Source organism: Stigmatopora argus, chromosome 20 (genome assembly GCF_051989625.1).
Source record: "Stigmatopora argus isolate UIUO_Sarg chromosome 20, RoL_Sarg_1.0, whole genome shotgun sequence".
Classification (NCBI taxonomy): domain Eukaryota; kingdom Metazoa; phylum Chordata; class Actinopteri; order Syngnathiformes; family Syngnathidae; genus Stigmatopora; species Stigmatopora argus.
In genome coordinates this window covers 4,716,169-4,740,343 of record NC_135406.1, presented here as the reverse complement: position 1 = coordinate 4,740,343, position 24,175 = coordinate 4,716,169, and the positions used below count along the sequence as shown (strand labels likewise).

Genomic DNA, 24,175 nt, shown 5'->3' with positions numbered 1-24,175 from the left:
TTATTGACATAGGGAATATATATATATATATGTATGTGTATATATGTGTGTGTATATATATATATATATATATACATACACATGTGTGTGTATATATTATAGAAACATAAACACATGATTTTTTTAAAAATGAATATATGCCCACATTATGTTGAAACTGATCAATTTGTCATAATTAACACGCACACGGAGAATATTCAATGTTGCCCTTTTCCCAATCGCGCTCATTGTTTCGGACGACAGCCGCCCTCGCCGCCGATCCGTCCAACGGGAACGCCGGCGTGCACGTTGACAGCCTGAGGTCACCACAGCGCCGTCCACGTGCGTGCGCGGCCTCCTCGGGAGGGTGATGAAGACGCGCGGCGGCGTCCGCGGTGCTTAACACGGACCCCATCAGTTGAATGGCGAGCCCGATAATGGCTCTCTAACCCCCAGCCGCCATTTACATAATAAATCCATAAGCGTGTGCGAAATCCCGATGGAAAATTTCCCCCTGACGACGACCCGCCGCCGCGGCTCGTCCCGCCGATTTTCACGGGCGTAATCGCTGCTCTGAAGTTTGCACGCAAACGCTTTCAGGACGCATAACAACCGTAGTTACAAAAAAAAAAAACATAAGTTAAGTCCAAAAAATATTTCAGGTTGGATTTCTGTGGCCAGCAAATAGGAAATATTACAATATTCTGAGCGCATAATCTGCACTATAATATGCATTTTTTTTTCGGAGTTTAGCTGGGCCTGCGACTAATACTCAAGTGCAACTTTTTTTTATATGGTAAGAAAAATGTGGTATTTCTGCTACTTTCCCAGTAAAGTTTTGGCGAGAATCTTTAAGCTTTAAATACTTCTGATTGGATAAAACATTGCCATCCCCCCAAAAATGTGACTTAAATATAATTTTTTCCTCTTCGTCGTGTATTCTTTGGCTGCTACGAGTTTTATTCAAGTCCGATTTATTTTCCAAAATACAGTAATACCTTGATTTAAGAGTGCCCCAATTTACGAGAAATTTGAGATACGAGGAAAATTCTGGGAAAATATTTGCCTTGAGATATGAGTATGGGAGGGGCTTTGTGTTGGAAGATTTTGTAGATTAAGGTGGTCTGCATATTTAACGGTATTGTTCCAGTTCAAGCATTTGTGTTTGGTTATAAAAAGAAAAGAAAAAAAATTAAGACATTTCCCATATACGGGATAAAATAAAGATCTAATCTAATCTGATATAATCTAATCTAATCTGACAGTGGTGTTGTGTTTTTGGCTTTCTGTTCAAAACTTTCAAAACCTGCTGACAATTGGTTTCGATTAGTTTAATGTCGTTTTGCAGGCCGATGACCAACTTGTAAAATTAAGATTATTAGATACAGACGCTCCCCTACTTATGAACGAGTTAGGTTCCGAGCGATTGTTCATAAATTGAATTTGTTCGTAAATTGCTCAGTGCTATATTTTGTATTATAATTTATGTTTAAGGCCTATATAAGTATTTTGAAGGTTTATATAAGTGCATTTGTATGTTTAAGGCTTGTATAAGTAACACGCATTGGTTTGTACTGAAAAAACATTTAATAAAATGGAGAGAATACATACAGTACTGTGTACATACATTAGAGAGAGAGAGATTTACTAGAAACTGGCCGAAAGAAGCTATCTAATGACGATTGCAGTTTTCTTTTTTTCATCATAAATGATGCGGTAGCACTGTATGGCATCATTCAATTGATTTGCAAACTTTGTGCAACGTTCAATATTTGGGTCCTGCTGCTCGATCTTTCTGTTTATAAATGGTACTGATGGTCGAACGATTCAAGTTGTATTCTCGTGCAACGCTCACCACTTTCTCAAGTGCATTAATCTTTGTTATTATTGCCACTCATTTCAAATGAAATGGCTTGCCTCTTCCTTGCACATCCCTCAATAGAAGCCTTTCGCTTTTCACCAACCATATTGAATAATGGATGCACGAGATATTTAATGTTACAAATGAAAAAGGTTCTTTGCGCACTGGAGCTACGTTCACGCACTTCCGCATTGCAACGAACTGGGCAGAGGAAGGTGGATGCGAGGTGAGCTGAGGGCTCACAGCGCCAGGCGTCGGTATTAGTGGCGGAAAGAAGAACTACTTGGAAAAAGGTGCGCAATACAAAATCGAACTTACGAACATTTTTCGACATAAACGCAATTTGCAGACATGTTCGTATGTACCGTTGTTCGTAACTCGAATGTTTGTAAGTAGGGGAGCGTCTGTATTCTGTTTTTTTGGGTGGTTTTTCAGAGGGTGGGAAGGAATTCATGTCCTACCTGGTAATGGTAAAGTTTTATTATGTAAATCGAACGCGAATTGGGACTGTGGATATGGAAACCATTGCATTTCACTAGCCAATCGAGAGCCAGGCTGGAAGGATTCCCAGGTTGGGATTAAACTCTGGACTGGGAATTACAGCATGGATGTCCTAATCTGTATTCTGGCCTCGGACCATCGCCGTCACGCTGTCGGAAAACCAGCAGGGTTTGCTTGGACCAATGGAGGCAATCTCTAAAAAAACGAAAAATTAAAAAAAGTGGCGCTCACCTGGTCTTTTTTCCATTTTTCTCCCTCGACTGCCACATAATCGAACCTTGGATATCAAAATGAGGATTTGCTTCTGGCAGAGCGACTTGTTGCTTTTGGGGCACGGCTTTCGCTTGCTGGCAATCTGACGGTTGGTCTGGGGGTCCTTGACCTCCCGACGCTGCCGAATCAGGGAGCTGGCGAGGGCGGCCATCTTGCCTCTGCAGCAGGCCCTGCCGACGGCCCGCTGGCGCCCAGACGGTGGGGGGTACCGTGGGCCACCCCCCTGCCCGCTCACCCAGGGCGACGGAACAGCGCTACGGGGGTCCGCAGTTGGGGAGCCGGAGGAAGATGAATCGAAGGCAAGTCAAGGCGAGACTTCAAAAAGACCAGAACTGAAACTTGGCCCCGTTGAAGATCCCAATCAGGTCAAGCTTGTCGTGAATTGTTGGGGTTATTCTATCCCGCCGGGTCATGTTCTTAGCCAATCGAATACCGGCGTGGTCCAGCCGGGGTCTCCTTGAGCTCTGGTGAACTTTGACTCCACCGTTGAAGAATCCTTAGACGCAAGTCCTGAAACAGACCCCCCGTCTCGGGGTATCAGTTGCCCGTCTTACTCCCCCGATACCAGTCCTTGGCGCCCTTTTGGATTCCCGAGCCGGCAAGTGAGGAGATGTGGGTGCGTGCCATCCGAGAGTCCTTCCAGAGGTGACTTTGACGGGATCAAGCACCCCGCGGGGGAGGATCGGATCGGGCTACTCAGTCCGAGCGGAGCGCCGTGTCCTTCTGCCACGCTTGCTGCCTCGCGACCGGCAGAACGAGGGATGAATGAGAGGAACGAGACAACGGGGGGGAGGGAGGGAGGGTTGAAAGAGAGAGCGAGAGAGAGAGAGAGAGGGGGTGGGCGGAGGGAGTGGCTAGCTGGCAGGTATGCGGTCCATACAGTAGCTCGTAAAGGAAAGGACCTTTAGGCTACCTAAATCCCAAAGTTTCTGCTTTTTCTCTGTTTACTCTCGTTAGTCGTGACACTAAATGTCCCGAAACGGGGATGTTCATCCCAACTTATTTTTCCTGCGCACGCCGAAGCAACAGGTGGTGCTATACCTTGGCGAAAATGCATTTTCTTTCTCCAGGGGGATTCTTCAAATGACTTTGGTCGTCTATACAAATGTATTGTATTTTCTCGCATATATGCCGTATTTGTAACTGAAAAAATGACTAAATTAAGAGTACGACTTATATACGCATAAATGGGCATTAAATATATATGACACTCGATTGTAGAAATGTACGGGTATGTCGATTACCGTATTTTCTCGCATTTACGCCATATTTGTAACAAAAAAAATGACTAAATTAAGAGTACGGCTTATATGCGCATAAATGAGCATTATATATATGACACTCAATTCTAGAAATGTACCAGTGTGTCCATTTACCGTATTTTCTCGCATATACGCCGTATTTGTGACAAAAAAATGGTCTAAATTAAGAGTGCGGCTTATATGCGCATAAATGAGCATTAAATATATATCACACTCAATTGTAGAAATGTACCAGTATGTCGATTACCATATTTTCTCGCATATACACCGTATTTGTACCAAAAAAATGGACTAAATTAAGAGAACGGCTTATATGCGCATAAATGAGCATTAAATATATATCACACTCAATTGTAGAAATGTACCAGTATGTTGATTACCGTATTTTCTCGCATATACGCCGTATTTGTAACAAAAAAAATGGACTAAATTAAGAATACGGCTTATATGCGCATAAATGAGTATTAATTTAGTCAATTTTTTTCGATTCACTCATCATTTTTTGTGCGACAAATACGCGGGAAAATACGGTAATTGAGCCACCCTCGCAGTCTTGCACGGATACAGCGTCGTAGGCACACACGGTTGTCGGGAAGAGTCCATTAAAACGCTTCCCGGTGTTATTCATCCCGCGGAACAAGACAACTACAAGCCCGTGAAAACGCATCACAGATCCGATGAATGTCTCGCACTGCCGGTCGTAAATTTCAAGCCCTCATCCCGTGCGTTTGTTTGAGTGTGCGAGCTTGTTAACGTGACGTGGAGGGAAACGCAGAAGCCTGACAGATTTGATAGAGCTTGGGAGGATAAAAATCGGAATTGTGAGGCCAACGCGCTAACCACTCTTCCACCGGGTCGCTAGTTGAAGCTTATAAAATAAAATACATAAATACACTACAAATAAAAGATATGATGACTGTCATTACAGGGCCCGAAAAGTCGGAAATTGATGTTGAGTAACAATATGAGTGACATCACGCAAGACAATACGGCCGATACGGTCATTTCGTTCAAAGTAGAAAAAATATAAACAGATAAAACTCTTACCGTATTTTCACGACTATACGGCGCATCGTATTTTTAGCCGCAGTGTCAATAACGAGTGCTATTTCTGTATTTGACACACACAAAGGACGCACCGTTTTTATAGACGCAGCCAGGCATGGCAAAACATACACCAGCTTAAACATACACCAGCTTAAACATACACCAGCTTAAACATACACGCTACACCCACACGCTAAAAACACTGAGTTCTGTTGTACTTTATTTAGCCATTTTAAAATGTACTCACGTCATCATCACCCACAAATCCATGAAAGTCCTCATTTTCTGTGTCCGAATTGAACAATTGTCCAAATGAGTCATCAAAAACACTGAGTTTTATACGTTCGTCCAGGTGGCCACAATCCATTCGCAAATAGTAGCTAGCGTAACTATTCCAACACTGCCTTCCATGCTTCGTAAAGCTGTGTTGATGCCGATCGCCAGGCCACAATCTATTCACAAATAGTAGCTAGCTAGTAGCTAGCGTCCATGCTTTGTAAAGCTGTGTTGATGCCGATCGCCAGGCCACAATCCATTCGCAAATAGTAGCTAGCTAGTAGCTAGCATAACTATTCCAACACTGCCTTCCATGCTTCGTAAAGCTGTGTTGATGTTGATCGCCAGGCCACAATCCATTGGATGTATTGACAAAAGAACTATATATCCCAGCAGTCACTGCGCAGTACTTTTTCTACGGGGAAAAAAGTAGAGTCGGGGGCTGCTTGCCGTAGTTGTGAGAGATGGTGTACCCTATCGACTGATATATTTTATTTTATCGTGATAACAATTTTAGTATTGGTCCATATATAAAGCGCACTGGATTATAAGGCGCCCTGTCTATTTTGGAGAACATTTAAGACTTTTATGTGCGCCTTATAGTCGTGAAAATACGGTAACAACATTTATTTCGATATCTGTGAATCAAATTCAACAAAAAAAATTACTGTATCTTGCATAAAATGTTTTAAAAAACTCACTTATGCCTGCCATTGCTCGCTCAGGGCTTACCTAGGGATGACAAACTAGACCGCTACGGACACACTTCCTGGTTGTACTGCTCACCTGACTTCCTTTTTGAATTTAACTTCCTTATGATATTGACGCTATGAATGTGCTTTTGACAGAAATACCACGTGCGATGATTTTTCTTAAGATTTTCCCTTCAAAGTAACACATTTGTATTCGCTATTAAAATATGGAGGTGAAAATTGTGAATCATGTGGCAGCTTATATGAGAGAAATTGTCAAATTCAATGATTTTAAGGCTACGGCTTATGCGCAGATGCGGCTAATATGTGAGAAAATACAGTATGTTTTAGTATAGGTTCAACAGAGTTATTATGGAAAGTAAGCATTGGTAGTTATCTTTTGAGGATTACACAACCAATAGCCAGGTGCCAATTTCTTCCGCACGCCGTGATTGACAGCTCATCCACCCCGTAAGTCGCAATCGGCACCCCCGAGGCTAAGTTAAGCAGCGGATTGTATAGTGATCCAACACCTAAAGTTGTGGCTAGAGATGCCGCTGTCTCCGGGAGGTAATGGCTAACGAGGGGAGCCTCAAATCACCCCCAATTATTTTCCACTTTGGCCGTAATGACGCTCGCTCGGATACGCACGCCATTACGCCACAATAAATCTCTCGGCGAGCCTCTCCGCTTTGCGTTCTCCAAGTGGGGCGGAGCAGCTGTGGCGGTGGGGGGAGGAGCATCTGTTTTTGGGGGCTAGAAGCACATAAGCATCCAAAATAAAAATAAAAAAAATTGAAAAATGGAAAAAAAATGTTCATAAAAATGTTTTAATTCACGCTGAAACTTGCAAGCAGAGGGTAAGGACCGCCCACTCCACTCAAAGAAGACGGCGAACTCATTCCAGCTTTGTTTTTGATCGAGGACAACATGGTCAGAGCCATTGAATTTGGGAATCGTCTTGACCGTGTCATGTCCTTGTTGTTTTATTATTAGTATTAGTCTTGGTATTAGTATTTGTATTAGTATTAGTCTTGTTAATAATAATAATTATTAGTATTATTAGTATTAGTATTATTAGTATCAGTATTATTCGTATTATCAGTATTAGTATTATTAGTATTCATATTATTATTATTAGTAGTATTAGTATTAGCATTATTATTATTAGTAGTAGTAGTAGTATTTTATTAGTAGAATTTGTATGATTAGTATTATTATTAGTAGTAGTATTATTAGTATCAGTATTATTAGTATTATTAGTATTATCAGTATTAGTATTATCAGTATTAGTATTATTAGTAGTAGTAGTATTAGTAGTAGTATTATTATTAGTAGTAGTAGTATTTTATTAGTAGAATTAGTATTATTAGTGTGATTAGTATTATTAGTATTATTATTAGCAGTAGTAGTAGTAGTAGTATTAGTATTATTAGTATCAGTATTATTAGTATTAGTAGTAGTATTAGTAGTAGTAGTAGTAGTAGTATTAGTAGTATTTTATTAGTAGTATTTTATTAGTATTATTAGTATTAATATTATTAGTATCATTAGTATTAATATTATTAGTATTATTATTAGTAGCAGTAGTAGTAGTATTAGTATTATTATTATTAGTATTATTGTGGACATGTCTAGTCTACGATATCCACGAAATTCGAGGGACTACTATATTTGAAAGAAGCCCAGCATTTGATAAACATGTGAGAGTATGGGAGGCGGGGCCGGGAAATTAGCCAGTAGCGTGAAACTGAATGCATCTGCATGCATAACACGGGCTGTAACTTGTCTCTTTCACCCCCGAGGTCTATTCTGAATCCCACCCGGAGAGCTAGCGAGCTGTGACAAATGACTTAACAAGCGATCGGGGTGTAATCATTGATTAAAGCACACGATTGGTCCAGTCAATGACCTCAAATTAAAAGAGAAAGATAACTGAATTCAAGTTTACCAGTAGAATGTGGGGGAAAAAATCAATTTTTGTCCTACTGGCCATGTTTGCTTTATACATAATCATGGCTACGGCTTATATGCGCACAAATTAGACTTGACATGCACGAAACTGCAAGGTGACAAAGACGAAAGGCTATAACGTTATTTAAATTACATATAAAAATGGATTTTGTTGGGGATTTTCATTTTTTTCCTGTCACCGGAAAATTTTTGAACGTCTTGTAGAGTTAAACTAAAAGAAAATAATTCTGACACTCTTTTATCTCCTAGAACGGAAGACTGTAGTTTAATTATTCATGTCGCCGGCCTTTCTTGTCCACTGATAATTTGCTCTGAACATCCCAGGCCAAAAAAAAAGCAAAGCTTTGTACATTGTGAAAAAAAATGCTTTGGGTTTTTTACTAGTTTTGGCCTCAAGGGTCAAAATTTAGCAAAAAAAGGTCATTTGACTGCATTGGCCTTCGATTCTCAACGACTGTAATTACATGCAGATTTAATTAATGTGGGAACAGTGGGGAGGAGGGAAAAAAAGGCCATTAAGTCCGCCTGTTTGCGAACTGTCGCATATAAGCCGCCTCCGCGTATAAGCCGTAGCCTTAAAATTGACTGGAAATTGTTGAATTTGACAATTTCTCTCGTATAAGCCGCCCCTTGATTCCCGATTTCCGCCTCCATGTTCGTGGTTTTAATAGGGAGTACAAATGTGTTACTTGGAAGGGAAAATCTTAAGAAAAATTATCACACATGGTATTTTGGAGATAATGTATGAATCGAAAGGATCGTCTGCTGCATTGCACATTTCTAAAAGGAAGTCAGGTGAGCGGTACAACCAGGAAGTGTGTCCGTAGTGGTCTGGTTTGTCATCCCGAGGTAAGATAGTGGCTCCCTGAGCAAGCAATGGCAGGCGCATTATATTAAATGGGGGGTATATTAAATGGGGAGAAATATTAAGTGGGGGGGTATATTAAATGATTTAATATACCCCCATTTAATACACCAAATAACCACACCTGCCCACATGGCAGTCAGGGGAACGGTATATTAAATGGGGGGTATATTAAATGGGGGGTATATTTAAGTGGGGGGTATATTAAATGATTTAATATACCAAATAACCACACCTGCCCGCATGGCAGTCAGGGGAACGGTATATTAAGTGGGGGGTATATTAAATGATTTAATATACCAAATAACCACACCTGCCCGCATGGCAGTCAGGGGAACGGTATATTAAATGGGGGGTATATTAAATGGGGGGTATATTTAAGTGGGGGGGTATATTAAATGATTTAATATACCCCCCATTTAATATACCAAATAACCACACCAGCCCGCATGGCAGTCAGGGGAACTGCATATTAAATGGGGGGTATATTAAATGGGGGGTATATTAAATGGGGGTATATTAAATGGGGGGTATATTAAATGGGAGGTATATTAAATGGGGGGTATATTAGATGGGGGTATGTTAAATGATTTAATATACCCCCTATTTAATATACCAAATAACCACACCTGCCCGCATGGCAGTCAGGGGAACGGTTTATTAAATGGGGGGTATATTAAATGGGGGTATATTAAATGGGGGGTATATTAAATGGGAGGTATATTAAATGGGGGGTATATTAGATGGGGGTATGTTAAATGATTTAATATACCCCCTATTTAATATACCAAATAACCACACCTGCCCGCATGGCAGTCAGGGGAACGGTTTATTAAATGGGGGGTATATTAAATGGGCGGTATATTAAATGGGGGGTATATTAAGTGGGGGGTATATTAAATGATTTAATATACCATCCCATTTAATATACCCCCCCCCCCATTTAATATACCCGCCATTTAATATACCGTTCACCTGACTGCCATCTGGGAGGCTGGGGTTCGAATCCTAGGTAGGATTTTTTTCCCCCTTAAATAGAAACAACTGTGTGTAGTCAAGACTTTCCAATAATCACTAAGCAAAGTGTGGCCACTGGATGGCGTAGAGGTTTCTTTTCAGGTTTTTCGAACCACACCTGCCCGCATGGCAGTCAGGGGAACAGTATATTAAATGATTTAATATACCCCCCATCTAATATACCGTTCCCCTGACTGCCATGCGGGCAGGTGTGGCCACTGCATGGTGTAGAGGTTTGTTCACCTGACTGCCATGTGGGAGGCTGGGGTTCGAATCCTAGGTAGGAGTTTTTTTTCCCTTAATTAAAAACAACTGTGTAGTCAAGACTTTCCAATAATCACTAAGTAAAGTAGGATTTGTACTCCCTATTAAAACCATGAATGTGGAGGTGAAAAATGTCAATCAGGGAGCGTTTTATACAAAATAAATTGTAAAATTCAATGATTTTCAGTCCATTTTAAGGGTGCGGCTTATACGCAAAGGCGGCTAATATGCGAGAAATTACGGTAGATCTTTCCCTTTAATGGCAATTTTTGACATTAGATAGTCACAGTAGTAAGACATTTAAAAAATAGCTCTAGTACACTTTAATTTGATTAAAATTGTCTGTTAAGTTATTGTAGTAGTTAATGTGCAATCTTAGGTTGCCCTCTGTTGGACAAAATATGCATTGGAGTACCATTGAAACTTCTCAATAAAAAGTAAACATTTTGATACAAATGCTCATTTATTGAACACATTAAGATCAAACCAATCAATAGAAAGCCCTCCAAATAAAGTGATAATAAATACATTTAATCCGTCGTGTTATAGCCCAACATTCGAATAGCCATAATAATTAGCACTTAAGTTCAGAAATATTGAAATGCATTTAGTAATTTGAGTAAAAAGCAGCAAATCGACAGAAAACAGGGCAGATGCTTACTTTCATGCTATTACAGCAGTTTATCAACTCATCTGACTGTACGTTCATATTTTTCTTCTTGAAATGCCAACTTTGTGCACACGGGGGTGCCGTAGCTTCACCACACACATGCACACTGAGAGCACCCTCGACAATTCAGTAGTCAAAACATCCAACTCGTAGAGAAACAGCAGCGCGGTTCAAAAAAACACAGAATCAGTCACTTAGAAAAAGTATTTTCACTTGGTTTTTTTAACATTACATCACCACTTGGCAGTCTTTAATGATCTCCATTCATTTGTGTATGAATTATTTATTTAATACAAAAATTTTCAGTCTGATCCGACTCCTTGCACTGGCGTACAATTTTTTTTTCTCGTTAAAATGACAGACAGATTGAAGAATGAGGAAGAAAATGAAACTCATTAAGAGTGGAAATATTCCTCTTGATTTGAATCTGCTGTGCATTTGTTTTGTCTTTGGTACGTTCGCTTTTCCAACGACGCAAAGAGAAATATTTCGCAATCGAAGCATTCTCGGTACCTGAGAAAAAAAAAGATTTAAAAAATAATCGACCGGGAGTGAGTTACAGTAATACCTTGACATACGAGTGCCCCAACGTATGAGAAATTTGAGATACGAGTAAAAATTCCGCGTTTTTTCAGTGTTTTTTTTTCCCGTTAGTCAGTGCGAATGGCGGAGCGATCGCTAATACGAGAGGAGTATATACTACTTCTCGTTCTGCGTTATCCTCTTGTGAGGACATTTCTGTGCATCATTTTCAGAATATTTTGAAGGGAAGACAAAAGCAAACAACCCTCGATAGGTTGCATCTGAAAGTCAGGGTGGAGGCGGGGCCAATAGAGCCAACCTGGGAGAAGAATGCTATCAAAATTTGAAAGAAAATTATAATTAAGTTTAGTGTAAGGTTAGATTAAACGTAATTTTGAGTGTCTGCATCGTAATCCAAGTTCATTTCAATTTGTTTATGTTATGTTACAAGCGTGTTGCCGTGCAAAAAGTGTAATTTTAGTACTATTGAACACATTTTAGTACTATCAAACCACTAGTTATTTGTAACTTTGTTAATAGATGGCGAATTAGAACAAATACAAATGTTTTTCCAATCCAATATTCTGTTTTGGGTGTTTTTTCAGAGGGTTGGAACGAATTAATTGGTTTTTAGTTCATTTCTATGGGAAACGTTCATTTGAGTTACGAGTAAATCGACATACGAGCTCAGTCCCGGAACGAATTAAGCTCGTATCTCGAGGTACCACTGTCTTTAGTTCATTTCAATGGGAAAAGTTGATTTGACATTGGAGCTCGGTCCCGGAACGCATTAAGCTCCTGACCGGACGTTTCGTCGAAAGACGTTTGGTCCCCGGACGTTTGGTAGAACGGACGTTTGGTCGCCGGGTTCGCTCGCTGTCAAATTATGACAGAGAGTTTACTGTTGATATTTTGATATTAGATATTTAGATATTAAATTCACTCTGTCTCATGATTATAATTTTGAGAGCTGGTTTCAACAGTAACAACCCGGCGACCAAACGTCCGTTCTACCAAACGTCCGTTCGACCAAACGTCCGTTCGACCAAACGTCCGTTCGACCAAACGTCTTTTCGACCAAACGTCCGAGTACCCATTAAGCTCGTATCTCAAGGTTTTACTGTACTCACGATAAACACACGTGGCAGGGTTACATTCGGTCCCATCGTCCTCGCGTTTGTCGGACGTGGAGGCGGCGGTCCAAACATTCAGTAGAACTTGTCGTCGATGCGGAAGTGCGGCCTCGTGACGTCGTCCGGGTTGAGGAAAACCGAGATGGATTTCCCGGGGTTCTCGGTAACCAGCTGCTGCAGGCGCTGCGCCAGTTTATCCTCAGAAGGCGAGAGGACGCCATTGGCCGGGTGATGCCCCGGGGAGCCGTTGGCGACGCCCGCCAGCTCCTTTTTGAGCTGACCCGCCTGCTGGGCTTGGTCCAGGGCGGCCCGCAGGTGCTCGCTGGGGTCGGAGCGCACGTGGGCCAGTTTCCGGGCCACCAGGAGAGCCTGGCCGTCGGTCAGGTGCTCTAACATGTTGCACTGGGGCAGGAAGTAATTGGGGCAGTTTTTACTCAGGATGCAATGCGCCAGGTCGTCCAGGAGGCCCAGGAGGAGACGGCCGGGGGTGTCGGGGTCGGGGCAGGAGAGGTAGGCGGCCGGGAGACGGTCGCAAGCCCAGAAGAGGAGAGTGCGTAGGTGGTAGAGGCTGAGACCCACGCGGGGCCGCGCCAGGATACGGGTCAGCACCGCCTTGGCCGCTTGGAAGGCCTGCGCCATGGGGAAGGGGATACACTTCTTCAACTGAACCTGATGGACACAACCAATTAGGACAGTCCGCGTGACCGGATGATTCGCCGAAAGACGTTTCGCCGACGGACGTTTGGCCGACGGACAGGTCGCCGAACGGACGTTTCGCCGAAACGGTATTCGCGCGCTCGCCCCGCCCCCGGATCGTGTGTGTACATGTTTTACAAGCTCGGCCCACAGGCCATATACAGCCCGTTACAGATAACATTCATTTAGGAATAACAAGAGCATGTACTGTCCCCCGTTGGACATATTTCTAAATACAAGTACGTACTACAATGTGCTGCCAATTTTTGATATTTTTTATTTTATCCTTGCGTTTAAAGTAGTAGCCATTTGGAGATCACGCAGAACAGTACGTGACAGAAGAAATAGAGAAAATAAAGTAGTAATAACAGTAAGTACTGTATTGAAATTGTAAATCCAGAAATCCTACTCCAGAACACTTACACCAGCATAGAAAACATTGAGATTAATCTTTGAATTAAGGTTCTCAGCAAATTATTTTGAATATATATTTGCTAAAATAATGGGAAATTATTTAAAATTAAAATACAAGTAAAAGTGTATTCCATGGCATTTTCAGGTATTGTTCTCTAGAATTTTACATAAGTCTTCTAGTGTTGTTTTTTTCTCAGTGTCAGACATCAATCCCCAGCTTTGATAAATTACATTGCGTGTCCAAATGGCTACTACTTTAAACGCAAGGATAAAGTAAAATATATAAAAAATTGGCAGCACATTGTAGTACATATTTAGAAATATGTCCAGCGGGGGGCAGTACATGCCCTTGTTATTCCTAAATGAATGTTATCTGTAACGGGCCGTATATGGCCCGTGGGCCGAGGTTGAAAAACATGTACACACACGATCCGGGGGCGGGGCGAGCGCGAAAATCCCGTTTCGGCGAAACGTCCGAGTACCGACAGTCCGTCGTTACTGTCAACTTTTGGATCAAGAAAAGTACCTCGCTGCGGGAGAAGGCCAATCGCCATTCCCTGTCGGGCCGACCGGCCAGCGGCGAACAGCACGGCAGCAGGTAGAACCCCGAAATGGCCTCCTCCTCCGTGATTTTCCCGTCCCAGAAGTGGTTGGCCGTCAGCCAGCCCTGAGCCACGGCCGGCCATCCCCGGAACGACACCACGGGCAGGAGGTCGTACAAAACTCGGCTGGATCCCGCCTGCGGCCAAGGATTTTTTTTTTGTAAGTAGAGTCGCATTTTACATGTAAATTCACGAAAGAGTGTAGGGAGGTTCTCAAGCAGAACGCAACTCCACCGTGGTAATTTCAAAATAAAATGAGACAGATAATTTATTTTTAAATATATTTTAGGGGATGTTTGATATCATATTTTGGTTTTAGTGTATATATATTGGAACCATCATTTGCATATTAAAGAGTTTCATAACCTGAAATGTTTGTATGTAGAGCACATGTGTCAAAGTGGCGGCCTGGGGGCCAAATCTGGCCCACCGCATCATTTTGTGTGGCCCGGAAAGTACAATATGAGTGCCGACTTTCTGTTTTAGGATCAAATTCAAATGAAGAGTATAGATGTATATTAAATTTCCTGATTTTCCCCCTTTTAAATCAATAATTGTCATTTTTTAATCCATTTTTTCTGTGTTCTTAGTTCAAAAATCATTTTGTAAAATCTAAAAATATTTGTTTTTTAAGCTAAAATAAACATTGTTTTATATCTATAAAAAACTGAATATTCAGGGATTTTAGTCCAGTTTTTTTAATCCATTTATAAAAAAATATATATATATATTATATCTAAAATGGTCCGGCCCACAAGAAATCGGGTTGACGTTAACGCGGCCTGCGAACCAACCCGAGTCTGACACCCCTGATGTAGAGGTACCCTACCTGAAGGATGACGGTGGCGAGTGGCCCATTCCTCTCCAGTCGTTCGGGGGAGGGAATACCCCTCTGGGGGCTTCGCCGCAACTCCTCCACCGCCTCGCTCACCGCCCCCCAGAACCAGTCTGTCACCAGAGTGGGGGAGAAGTAGCACCCGTCGAGGCCTTGAGGGGAGTCCAGCGACGGGATCGAGCCTTTTCCTAGGACGGAAAACCAAGCGCAAAGGAACCCTTAGAAATTCCCTGACTTTATTAGACGCAGATGTAACCACACCCACCTTCGTCCTCGTCCTCCTCGGCAGGAAGTCCGCTCTCCTCCTGGCAGCAGATGCTCCAACGGGACAGGATGTTGGAGTCGCACAGGCGTAGGCTGAGCCACGAGTGGCAGGGGGGCGAGTGCCTCATGTCCAGGGTAACCGGCTGGTTGCGGTCATGGAGTTTGAGGGCCGGGACCAGCAGGGTGAAATCCAGGTCAAAGTCAGCACCTTTGGCGTAATTCCCCAAGTCCTCTGGGTTCAGGTCCAAGACGCCTTCTCGGGCCCCGCCGGACAGCAACAAGTACTCGTTGGCCACTGGGAGACGCTGATCCACCTTCTGGACTATACCTAAGGGTTTTACAGAAACGCCAGACCAAGTCTCAGATTTCACTAGACCGGTTTCCACCATTGAAACGTCACCAACGCTCACCTAACATGTTAAAAATCAAATCCTTTGCCGTGTGGACCTCCAAGGCCGTCTGGTCCCCGAAGCCGCCCTGCTCTAGTAGGACCAACTCGGACACTTGGCTGGACAGCTGCTCCAGGGTGGCGCCTGACCGAAAATCCACCTCGGGGAATTTCTTGCCGGGCGCCAACGAGCGAGGCGACACGGCACTTATCAAGGACTCCATTCGGAAAGCACTATGGGTTAAAACAATAGTATTAATAACAGTGGTGTGCCGTCAGGGCCTTCAATGCCTTCTCTGCTGGCCTAAGAAATATCTGAATCACAGACTGATGTTAATTATATTTTGTCCATGAATACTTATTAAATACTTCCAAATTGTCTGTTAGCTTCGTTTCATTGCTTTCCCCCTGGTTGCACTGTGTCCAGATGTGTGTTTTCATATTGAAGCATTTAACCAATCACATTTCAGCCATTATTTGTTGCCAGGGTCAGAAATCTGCCTCAAGGCCTTCACTATCAGTTCTGCAGGCTCTGCTGCATTAAACAAGCGTCGATAAGACTGTTGCTTTAACCAATCAGAATTCGATTTGGTGACACCAAGGCCTTCTCGCAGGGGTAGGGATATGTCATCGCTTTCACCAACTATGATTGGCTAGTGATAGAGTGGACTAGCCAGAGCTACCAAATCCAAGTATCTGGAGCGAGCTGCACAAGCAAATATATTGTTGTGTTGATTTAATAGCGGTTTTGTCAACCCGCAATGGCTGAAGGAGGAGAAGAAATTGATTTGTTTGCATTACTGCAATCATTTGTACTTTGTCATTACTGTCAAGGCCATTTTCAAGACGGACTTTTCAAGGACACAAAGCTGGACATAATAAAGAAAGGTCGGACAACTCCAAAGCAAGCAAGCCTGTCACAACTGGGAACGAACATTTTCAGCACTAAATAGAATAAAAACGTATGCCTGAAATACGACAGGACAGGCTCGACTTTCAGCATTAGGTTCGATGGCGATAGAAAAGGAGGAGGAAAGAAAAGAGGATGGATATTGTGTACAGTTAAAAATGAGTTTTGGTGAGTAAAATATGGCTATATTCCTAAATAATATTTCAATTGTATGAGGTTATTATTGATGATTTTCTGTGTCACAGCTGTAGCTGCAGTAGATGTTTTATAGCCATAAAATAGTTTTTGAGGGTTGGATTGATTCCGAAAGCTGAGGGCGTCACTAGGAAATTCACGGACCGCCACTGATTAATAATAGTAAAAACCTCATTGTTGCCGGGCCAACACAAAGCAAAATACATGAAATACTTTGTTTTTAGAGTTGTGTAACTAACACCCACTGGATTCCTAAGCTTGGCAAAAATCCGGAACAGACTAGAAAACACACTTAAAAGTTGCTCAGGTCAATAGTTGTTTAAAAAAACAACGTGATCCGGGTTAGAAACATAACAGGGCCTAAATAATAAAGATCGCTTATTGCAGCCTCTAAGCTGCTAACAAGCTAATTAGCCCGCAGAGTGCGCTCATAACTAGGGCGTTTTATGCATGGCATTTTTTTAATAAAGTGTCGAGAAAACTCAGGCGTCCTTTGGGTTGTCATGCTGCTAACAACGTAAGCCCCCTCCCCCGGAGGGCTTGTTTATTTCAGTAGCGAACTTAGCCACGTAGCCGGCTAGCTAACTTGACAGGTGGGGTGGTGACATGGAGGTATTGGGGGTAGTTGACAGCCAACAAACCGCATAATCACGCAAAAAGTCCGCAATGCCAGACCGAAACCGACAAGAGGAAAGCCGGCAAAGCAACACGACGCCCCGGGGAAAACTACCTCGTTTTCGGTTGCGAATTAGTCCGCCCTCCTCAGCTGTCATCTCCGGCGGGTCCTCAGCGCCGCCTGCCCGGAAAACGGCGTTCCTCAGCCGGGGAGGATCCAGGGATTAGCCGGGCAGGTGGGGGCTGCACTTTTTTGACCACCGTTTTACTCCTGGAACTATATTTTCATTTCTATAATGCTTTAAATCATTACTATATGCAGTTTGGGCTTTTTAACCAGTGTTTTTTTGTTTTTTATTGTTTACATTCCAAAAAAGTTGGGACGCATCAGTTTGGGGGGAAAACGGAATGTAAATACGTGGAAATGCAATATTTTATTCCAAAGCAAATGTTTTAATTAAGAAAATGTTCATTTTTTTAACATACATTCATTTATGAGTAACTAACCCAGTACTGAATGTGAACACGATTTGGACGTCAATCGCCGTCAATGGCATTCGTAGTTCAAACAAATTGGATGTCTATCTTTGTTTATATTGCCCTAATAGTTTTTTTTATGTACAGACATATTGTATTGACATATTTTGAGACTGTGAGGAAAACAAGTGTTGACAGAAAAAAATATTAGTTTTGCGCCCAGGCAAAAATGTGGGCAGCCCTATTTGTTTGAAGTGGTCATTCCGATTTTCGATGTTCGATTTTTCCTTTGCATTTGCGGCGTGACGCACTAATTTTAACGATTTTCAGTCAAGTCATGAACGAACAACAAGCAAAACGTGGCATTCATTTAAACTGCCCGTAACTCTTCTTTAAAGACGGCGCGTGGCCAACGAGAGAATGACAAAGGCGAGTGATGTGACGCCGCGTTTAGCAGGAATTTTGCCTAAAACCCTTCGTTTTGCTCGTTTTTTTCCGCGATTTGGTCAGAAAATAGCGTCGTGGGGTTCGAACCTTCACCACACGCAAATGTTTCTGCATTTGCCGTCACCAGGTGAGCCTAAGAAATCGGGGTTGTAAAACTAAATTTAAAAAATAAATATGCAGGTGGGAATTAAAAAAGTTTTTTTACACTTTCTAATCTCAACCACTAGAGGGCATTGTTGTGAATTGAATGCTTTTATTGTCATTATACAGGTATGATATTTAAAGCTCCACAAATAATAACAACAAACAAACAGACAAATAAATAATAAATTAATAATAACAATAAATAAATTATAAATCAGAAATCAATAAAAGAGTAGTCAACAACATAAATGATAAATAAATCATTGAATAAGTAGTCAATAATACATTAGTAGTCAACATAATAAAATAAGTACCTACGTCAACCATCAGTGTTTTGAATTGAATGCTTTTATTGTCATTATACAGCTATGAGATTTAAAGCTCCACAAATAATAACAACAAACAAACAGACAAATAAATAATAAATTAATAATAACAATAAATGAGAAATCAATAAAAGAGTAGTCAACAACATAAATGATCATAAATAAATCATTGAACAATACATTAGTAGTCAACATAAAAAATAAATACCTACGTCAACCATCAGAGGGCAGTGTTTTGAATCGAATACTTTTAATGTCATTATATACAGGTATAATGAGATTTAAAGCTTCACCATGAAGTCCACAAATAATAACAACAAATAAATAAATAATAACAATAAATAATCAATAAAGTAGTGAAAAACATGAATAATTGATAAATAATCAATAAATGCATAGTCAACATAAGAAATTAGTAGTCAAACTAGATAAGTAGTCAACAATACATTAGTAGTCAACATAAAAAAATAAGTACCTACGTCAACCATCAGAGGGCAGTGTTTTGAATTGAATACTTTTAATGTCATTATATACAGGTATCATGAGATTTAAAGCTTCGCCATGAAGTCCACAAATAATAACAACAAATAAACGGGCAAATAATAACAATAAATAATCAATAATAAAGTAGGCAACAACATAAATAATGGATAAATAATAAATACATAGTCAACATAAGAAATTAGTAGTCAAAATAGATAAGTAGTCAACGTTTTGTCAACAAATGTCAACAAACAAAAACAACAAAATGAAAAAGTAGTCAACAATTTAGCAATAGCTCCCATTTTGATTCACTAGTTAACCTCATAGAAAATTCAACGTTGTCCCCACTTTTTTGTTCAGGATGTTTTTTTGGGACAGCTGCCCTTTCACAGATGACGACGATGACGATGTTCCGCTTTGCAGGTACGTGCAACGTCGTTGCGTGCGTCGCCGCTGAAATCTTTTCCACCGCTTTCTTCTTCTAGTTGTCAGGGCATCAATCTCACCAGCTGCCGCTACGATAGCGGTACGTTCCAAAACGAGACAAAATCATAAAAGATAAGCGACAAGAATTAAAAAAATATTGCCTGTTTTTCTGTCAGTCCGTCGTGCTGCGGAGAAATTAGGCATTAAAGAGGCAAAGGCCGGGGAGGACTGGACGCTGTTTTGGACCGACGCCCGTCCTTGTGAAGAGAAATTTAAAGAAATGAAACCATACCAGGTAATCCTACGACGTCCCATCGACCGTCTGTTTTTCTATAATCCTTATAAAGCGTCATTTCTGAGTTTGTGTGTGTATGTTAAGATTCTCTCGCTATCTTTGTCCAAACCGTGCAACGTAGAGAGTTGAATTTACTTTAGGGTGGCCAGAAACGGCTGTCGGATCCTAATAGTGATTGCATTTTTTCTCCTACCGTATTTTCACGACTATAAGGCGCACATAAAAGTCTTAAAATTTCTCCAAAGTAGACAGGGCGTCTTATAATCCAGTGCGCTTTATATATGGACCAATACTAAAATTGTTATCACGATAAAATAAAATACATCAGAATATAAATACATCAAAATAGTAATTTTCCCCGTAGAAAAAGTACTGTGCAGTGATTGCTGGGATATGTAGTTCTTTTGTCAATACACCCAATGGATTGTGGCCTGTATACATCGACATCAGCACAGCTTGACGAAGGGTGGCAGGCAGCGTCGGGCTAGTTACGCTAGCTACTAGCTAGCTACTATTTGCGAATGGATTGTGGCCTGGCGATCGGCATCAACACAGCTTTACGAAGCATGGAACTCAGCCCCGGGCTAGTTACGCTAGCTACTAGCTAGCTACTATTTGCGAATGGATTGTGGCCTGGCGATCGGCATCAACACAGCCTTGTGAAGCATGGAACACAGCCCCGGGCTAGTTACGCTAGTACTAGCTAGCTACTATTTGCGAATGGATTGTGGCCTGGCGATCGGCATCAACACAGCCTCGCGAAGCATGGAACACAGCCCCGGAATAGTTACGCTACCTACTAGCTAGCTACTATTTGCGAATGGATTGTGGCCGCCTGGACGAACGTATAAAACTCAGCGTTTTCGATGACTCATTTGGACAATTGTTCAATTCGGACACAGAAAATGAGGACTTTGATGGATTTGTGGGTGATGATGACGTGAGTATATTTGTAAAATGGCTAAATAAAGTACAACCAAACTCAGTTTTGCTTCCGTTGCCTTTTTAAAAACGTGTTTTTAGCGTGTGGGTGTAGCGTGCAAGAACTATATATCCCAGCAGTCACTGCGCACCGGAAACCGGAACTAGAGTCTGGGGCTGCTTCCGGTAGCCAGCGCTATTGCGGTTCGATATTCATATATAATATATATGCGTCTAAAAAACGGTGCGTCCTTTGTGTGTTTAAAATACAGAAATAGCACTCGTTACTGACACTGCGGCTAAAAATACGATGCGCCGTATAGTCGTGAAAATACGGTTATTTTTTTAAACGCGCAAAACAATGTCTTTTAGTTCTAAACAAGCAGGTCCCACCTGCTATTTTTTTATCATTCATCCCTTTGCAGAAAATCAACCATTTGCCCTCCATGACTGAAATCTGCCACAAAAATTCGCTCGCCACCAACTGGAAGCACATGTTCAAGTATTTCCCCAAAGACTACAACATTTTCCCCAGGACTTGGACTTTTCCCATCGAGTGCGTTGCCATTTTCTCCGTCGTTTTGGGGATCCGACGCACTCATCGGGTGGGGGGGCGTTGTTTTTTGTTTTCCACCCCGTAGGTACGGCCTTTTCAAAACATACGCCAGGGATAAAGACAAATGTTACATTTGCAAACCCAACGCGGGGAGTCAAGGCAAAGGCATCTCCATCTTCACGTCGTGGGATAAAGTTCAGCCGGAGCAGGATATGATCTGCCAGGAATACATCGACAAGGTGAGCCCGGCGCGGCGGCGGCGTTCGAATCCCGGGGGGCGATCTGAGCCTCGCCGTTGCCTCTCGTTAGCCTCTGCTCATCGACGGCTTCAAGTTTGACATGCGCATCTACGTGCTGGTGACTTCCTGTTACCCGTGGAGGATCTACATGTACAACGAGGGTCTCGCCCGGTTCTGCACCATCAAGTACGAAGAGCCCACGGATGAAAATGTGGTAAGCGGGGGTGGTGATTCGAATCATTGGACGATATCAAGTTTAATTATTTTTTTTATTAAATGACTGTCTGTTTTTGGCAGAATAACAAGTATATGCATTTAACCAACTTCACCATCAACAAGGACAGCGAGACGTTCGTCCATGATGAGAAGACGGGGAGCAAACGGTACATTTGTCAGCTGTTTTGAAATAGCACTCGTTATTGACACTGCGGCTAAAAATATGATGCGCCTTATAGTCGTGAAAATACGGTAAGCCGTACCCTTGATTTTATGCAGTGACAAATATGCCAGAAAATATGCTACATATTTTTGTGTGAAGTCTGGTAAATCACATTAAAACCATCTTTTCTGGACTATATGTCATTTTTTTCATCATTTGACTTGATTTTGTTTCTCTGTTCTTCTAGAAAGTTATCGACTCTAAGGAAGCAGTTGACGTCCAACTACAAGAACACCGAGAAGATCTGGAGCAACATCGAAGACGCCATCGTGAAAACGCTGGTCCTGGCTCACTCCCGCATCCAGCACGGCTACACCACCCTCTTCTCCAAACACGTGGTGGGCAGCGGCTGCTTCCAGATTCTGGGCTTTGACGTGCTACTGGACGAGCAATTCAGGCCTTGGGTCCTCGAGGTTGGCATATGCCAAAATCAATCGCAATCATCGGGATGAACATTTTGGTTCCCGCCCACCTAGGTGAATCACTCTCCAGATTTTTCCACCCTGCTTCCGCTGGACTGCGACGTCAAGGACGCCTTACTTTACGACACTCTGGTTCTCATCAACTTGGCTCCCTTCGACCGATGCCGGATGATCAAGGAGGAGAAGCGTAAGGTGGAGGAACGCATGAAACAAAACATGCGCATCGAAGAGAGGTCAGATCACCGCGTGAAACAGTTCTCATGTGCCACTAGGGAGTTTTGTTTACACTGGAATAGATAGAAATGATAGAAATAGGATTGTAACTCGACTTAGGAAAAAATGGTTGCACTAAATTGAAAATTTGGTAGTAGAGAACGTACTTTATGTACCGTATTTTCACGACTATACGGCGCATCGTATTTTTAGCCGCAGTGTCAATACCAAGTGCTATTTCTGTATTTAACACACAGAGGACGCACCGTTTTATAGACGCTGCTAGGCATGGCAGAACATATACCAGCCTAAACATACACGCTACACCCACACACTAAAAACACGTTTTTAAAAAGGCAACGGAAGCAAAACTGAGTTCGGTTGTACTTTATTTAGCCATTTTACAATGTACTCACGTCATCATCACCCACAAATCCATCAAAGTCCTAATTTACTGAGTTTTATACGTTCGTCCAGGTGGCCACAATCCATTCGCAAATAGTAGCTAGCTAGTAGCTAGTGTCCATGCTTCGTAAAGCTGTGTTGATGCCGATCGCCAGGCCTAAATCCATTCGCAAATAGTAGCTAGCTAGTAGCTAGCGTCCATGCTTCGTAAAGCTGTGTTGATGCCGATCGCCAGGCCACAATCCATTGGGTGTATTGACAAAAGAACTACATATCCCAGCAGTCACTGCGCAGTACTTTTTCTACGGGAAAATAGTAGAGTCGGGGGCTGCTTGTTGTAGTTGTGACAGCTGTAGAGGATGGTGTACCCTATCGACTGATGTATTTTATTTTATCGTGATAACAATTTTAGTATTGGTCCATATATAAAGCGCACTGGATTATAAGGCGCCCTGTCTATTTTGGAGAAAATTTAAGACTTAAATGTGCGCCTTATAGTCGTGAAAATACGGTAAACATTCAGGTATGTAGGTGAGAATCTTGAAACATGTATAGTGGTTGTTGTGAGACAGCCAATGAGAGCTCAGGAGAGTGTAACAAAGTTCCAAAGTGACATTTTTTTCAAAATAAAGTAACGGATAAGGAAATGCATTTACTTTTGGAGGGGATTTGGATATAAAAAGCTTTTGTGACCGGAAAATGTTGTACCTAGAGGCATTTCTAAGTAGAGGTATTTGTAAGAAAGGGCATTTGTAAGTAGAGGTATGACCACAAAACCCCAATTTCGATACAATTTTGGTTTAACATGGTTTGGCATTTGCCCTTCCCCCCCACCCCAGGCTGGAAAACGAGCAGCAGCGTCGGGCCACCATGGTGGAGGAGATGGAGAGCTACGAAGACGATCACCTGGGGAACTTCAAGAGGATCTACCCCAGCGAGGGAAACGAGAAATACGACAAGTACTTAAAAGTGGAGGACAGGCTCTACAAGAACAAAAACAACGACTAATAAAATTGATGACAAATAAACTCGCCAGTATTTATACCAGACCTATTTTGCTATCTTTCCCTGAGGTCACACGGGTTCGCTTCTGGATATTAAGCAGGGGCGGAGCTAAAGGGAGGGGG

At 42.0% G+C, this 24,175-nt stretch overlaps 3 protein-coding genes across 6 annotated transcripts in view; 1 reads left to right on the top strand and 2 right to left on the bottom strand.

Annotated features, from left to right (window-relative positions):
• fgf11a (fibroblast growth factor 11a) overlaps positions 1 to 3,359 on the bottom strand; it is a 42,489-nt gene extending 39,130 nt beyond the window's left edge. The window contains exon 1 of the mRNA XM_077589434.1: positions 2,573 to 3,359. Coding sequence (XP_077445560.1) covers positions 2,573 to 2,765 — 193 coding nt within the window. The 5' untranslated portion in view covers positions 2,766 to 3,359. The remainder of the gene's footprint in view (positions 1 to 2,572) is intronic.
• A 7,096-nt stretch (positions 3,360 to 10,455) lies between these two features.
• On the bottom strand, positions 10,456 to 17,503 carry tmem102 (transmembrane protein 102). 2 transcript variants are annotated; one of them, XR_013297181.1, is made up of 7 exons: positions 17,371 to 17,503; positions 15,558 to 15,769; positions 15,149 to 15,475; positions 14,878 to 15,071; positions 13,973 to 14,185; positions 12,334 to 13,005; positions 10,456 to 11,194 (listed from the first exon to the last, which is right to left on the bottom strand). XR_013297181.1 is itself a non-coding variant. In XM_077588334.1 (6 exons), exons 2-6 carry the CDS (start codon positions 15,757 to 15,759, stop codon positions 12,412 to 12,414), a joined length of 1,530 nt encoding a protein of 509 aa, XP_077444460.1. In that variant the 5' UTR covers positions 15,760 to 15,769; positions 17,371 to 17,503; the 3' UTR covers positions 10,456 to 12,411. The 2 variants fall into 2 exon arrangements, 1 of the variants encoding a protein (XP_077444460.1); XM_077588334.1 differs by having other exon boundaries at positions 10,456 to 13,005.
• Positions 17,018 to 24,097, top strand: LOC144065476 (tubulin polyglutamylase ttll6-like). Of its 3 annotated transcripts, none has more exons than XM_077588336.1 (11): positions 17,018 to 17,491; positions 19,493 to 19,555; positions 19,618 to 19,658; positions 19,735 to 19,853; positions 21,200 to 21,330; positions 21,416 to 21,569; positions 21,640 to 21,783; positions 21,867 to 21,952; positions 22,196 to 22,421; positions 22,485 to 22,663; positions 23,888 to 24,097. In XM_077588336.1, the coding sequence occupies exons 2-11, from the start codon at positions 19,494 to 19,496 to the stop codon at positions 24,054 to 24,056; spliced, it is 1,311 nt and encodes a 436-aa protein (XP_077444462.1). In that variant the 5' UTR covers positions 17,018 to 17,491; position 19,493; the 3' UTR covers positions 24,057 to 24,097. The 3 variants fall into 3 exon arrangements, with proteins under 3 accessions (XP_077444462.1, XP_077444463.1, XP_077444461.1); XM_077588337.1 differs by lacking the exon at positions 17,018 to 17,491 and adding an exon at positions 17,955 to 18,161; XM_077588335.1 differs by lacking the exon at positions 17,018 to 17,491 and adding an exon at positions 17,956 to 18,306.
• Positions 24,098 to 24,175: the final 78 nt, after the last annotated feature.

What these genes read in the sequence shown, in the direction of transcription:
- tmem102 (XM_077588334.1), bottom strand. Translation starts at nt 15,759, where the DNA reads ATGGAGTCCTTGATAAGTGCCGTGTCGCCTCGCTCGTTGGCGCCCGGC. An exon ending in TTTGATTTTTAACATGTTAG is followed by an intron (nt 15,476 to 15,557) that starts GTGAGCGTTGGT and finishes TAAAACCCTTAG; the next exon opens with GTATAGTCCAGAAGGTGGAT. An exon ending in TCGCCACCGTCATCCTTCAG is followed by an intron (nt 14,186 to 14,877) that starts GTAGGGTACCTC and finishes CCTTGGCCGCAG; the next exon opens with GCGGGATCCAGCCGAGTTTT.
- LOC144065476 (XM_077588336.1), top strand. Translation starts at nt 19,494, where the DNA reads ATGTTTTTTTGGGACAGCTGCCCTTTCACAGATGACGACGATGACGAT. An exon ending in GACGATGTTCCGCTTTGCAG is followed by an intron (nt 19,556 to 19,617) that starts GTACGTGCAACG and finishes TTCTTCTTCTAG; the next exon opens with TTGTCAGGGCATCAATCTCA. An exon ending in AGCCCACGGATGAAAATGTG is followed by an intron (nt 21,784 to 21,866) that starts GTAAGCGGGGGT and finishes TGTTTTTGGCAG; the next exon opens with AATAACAAGTATATGCATTT.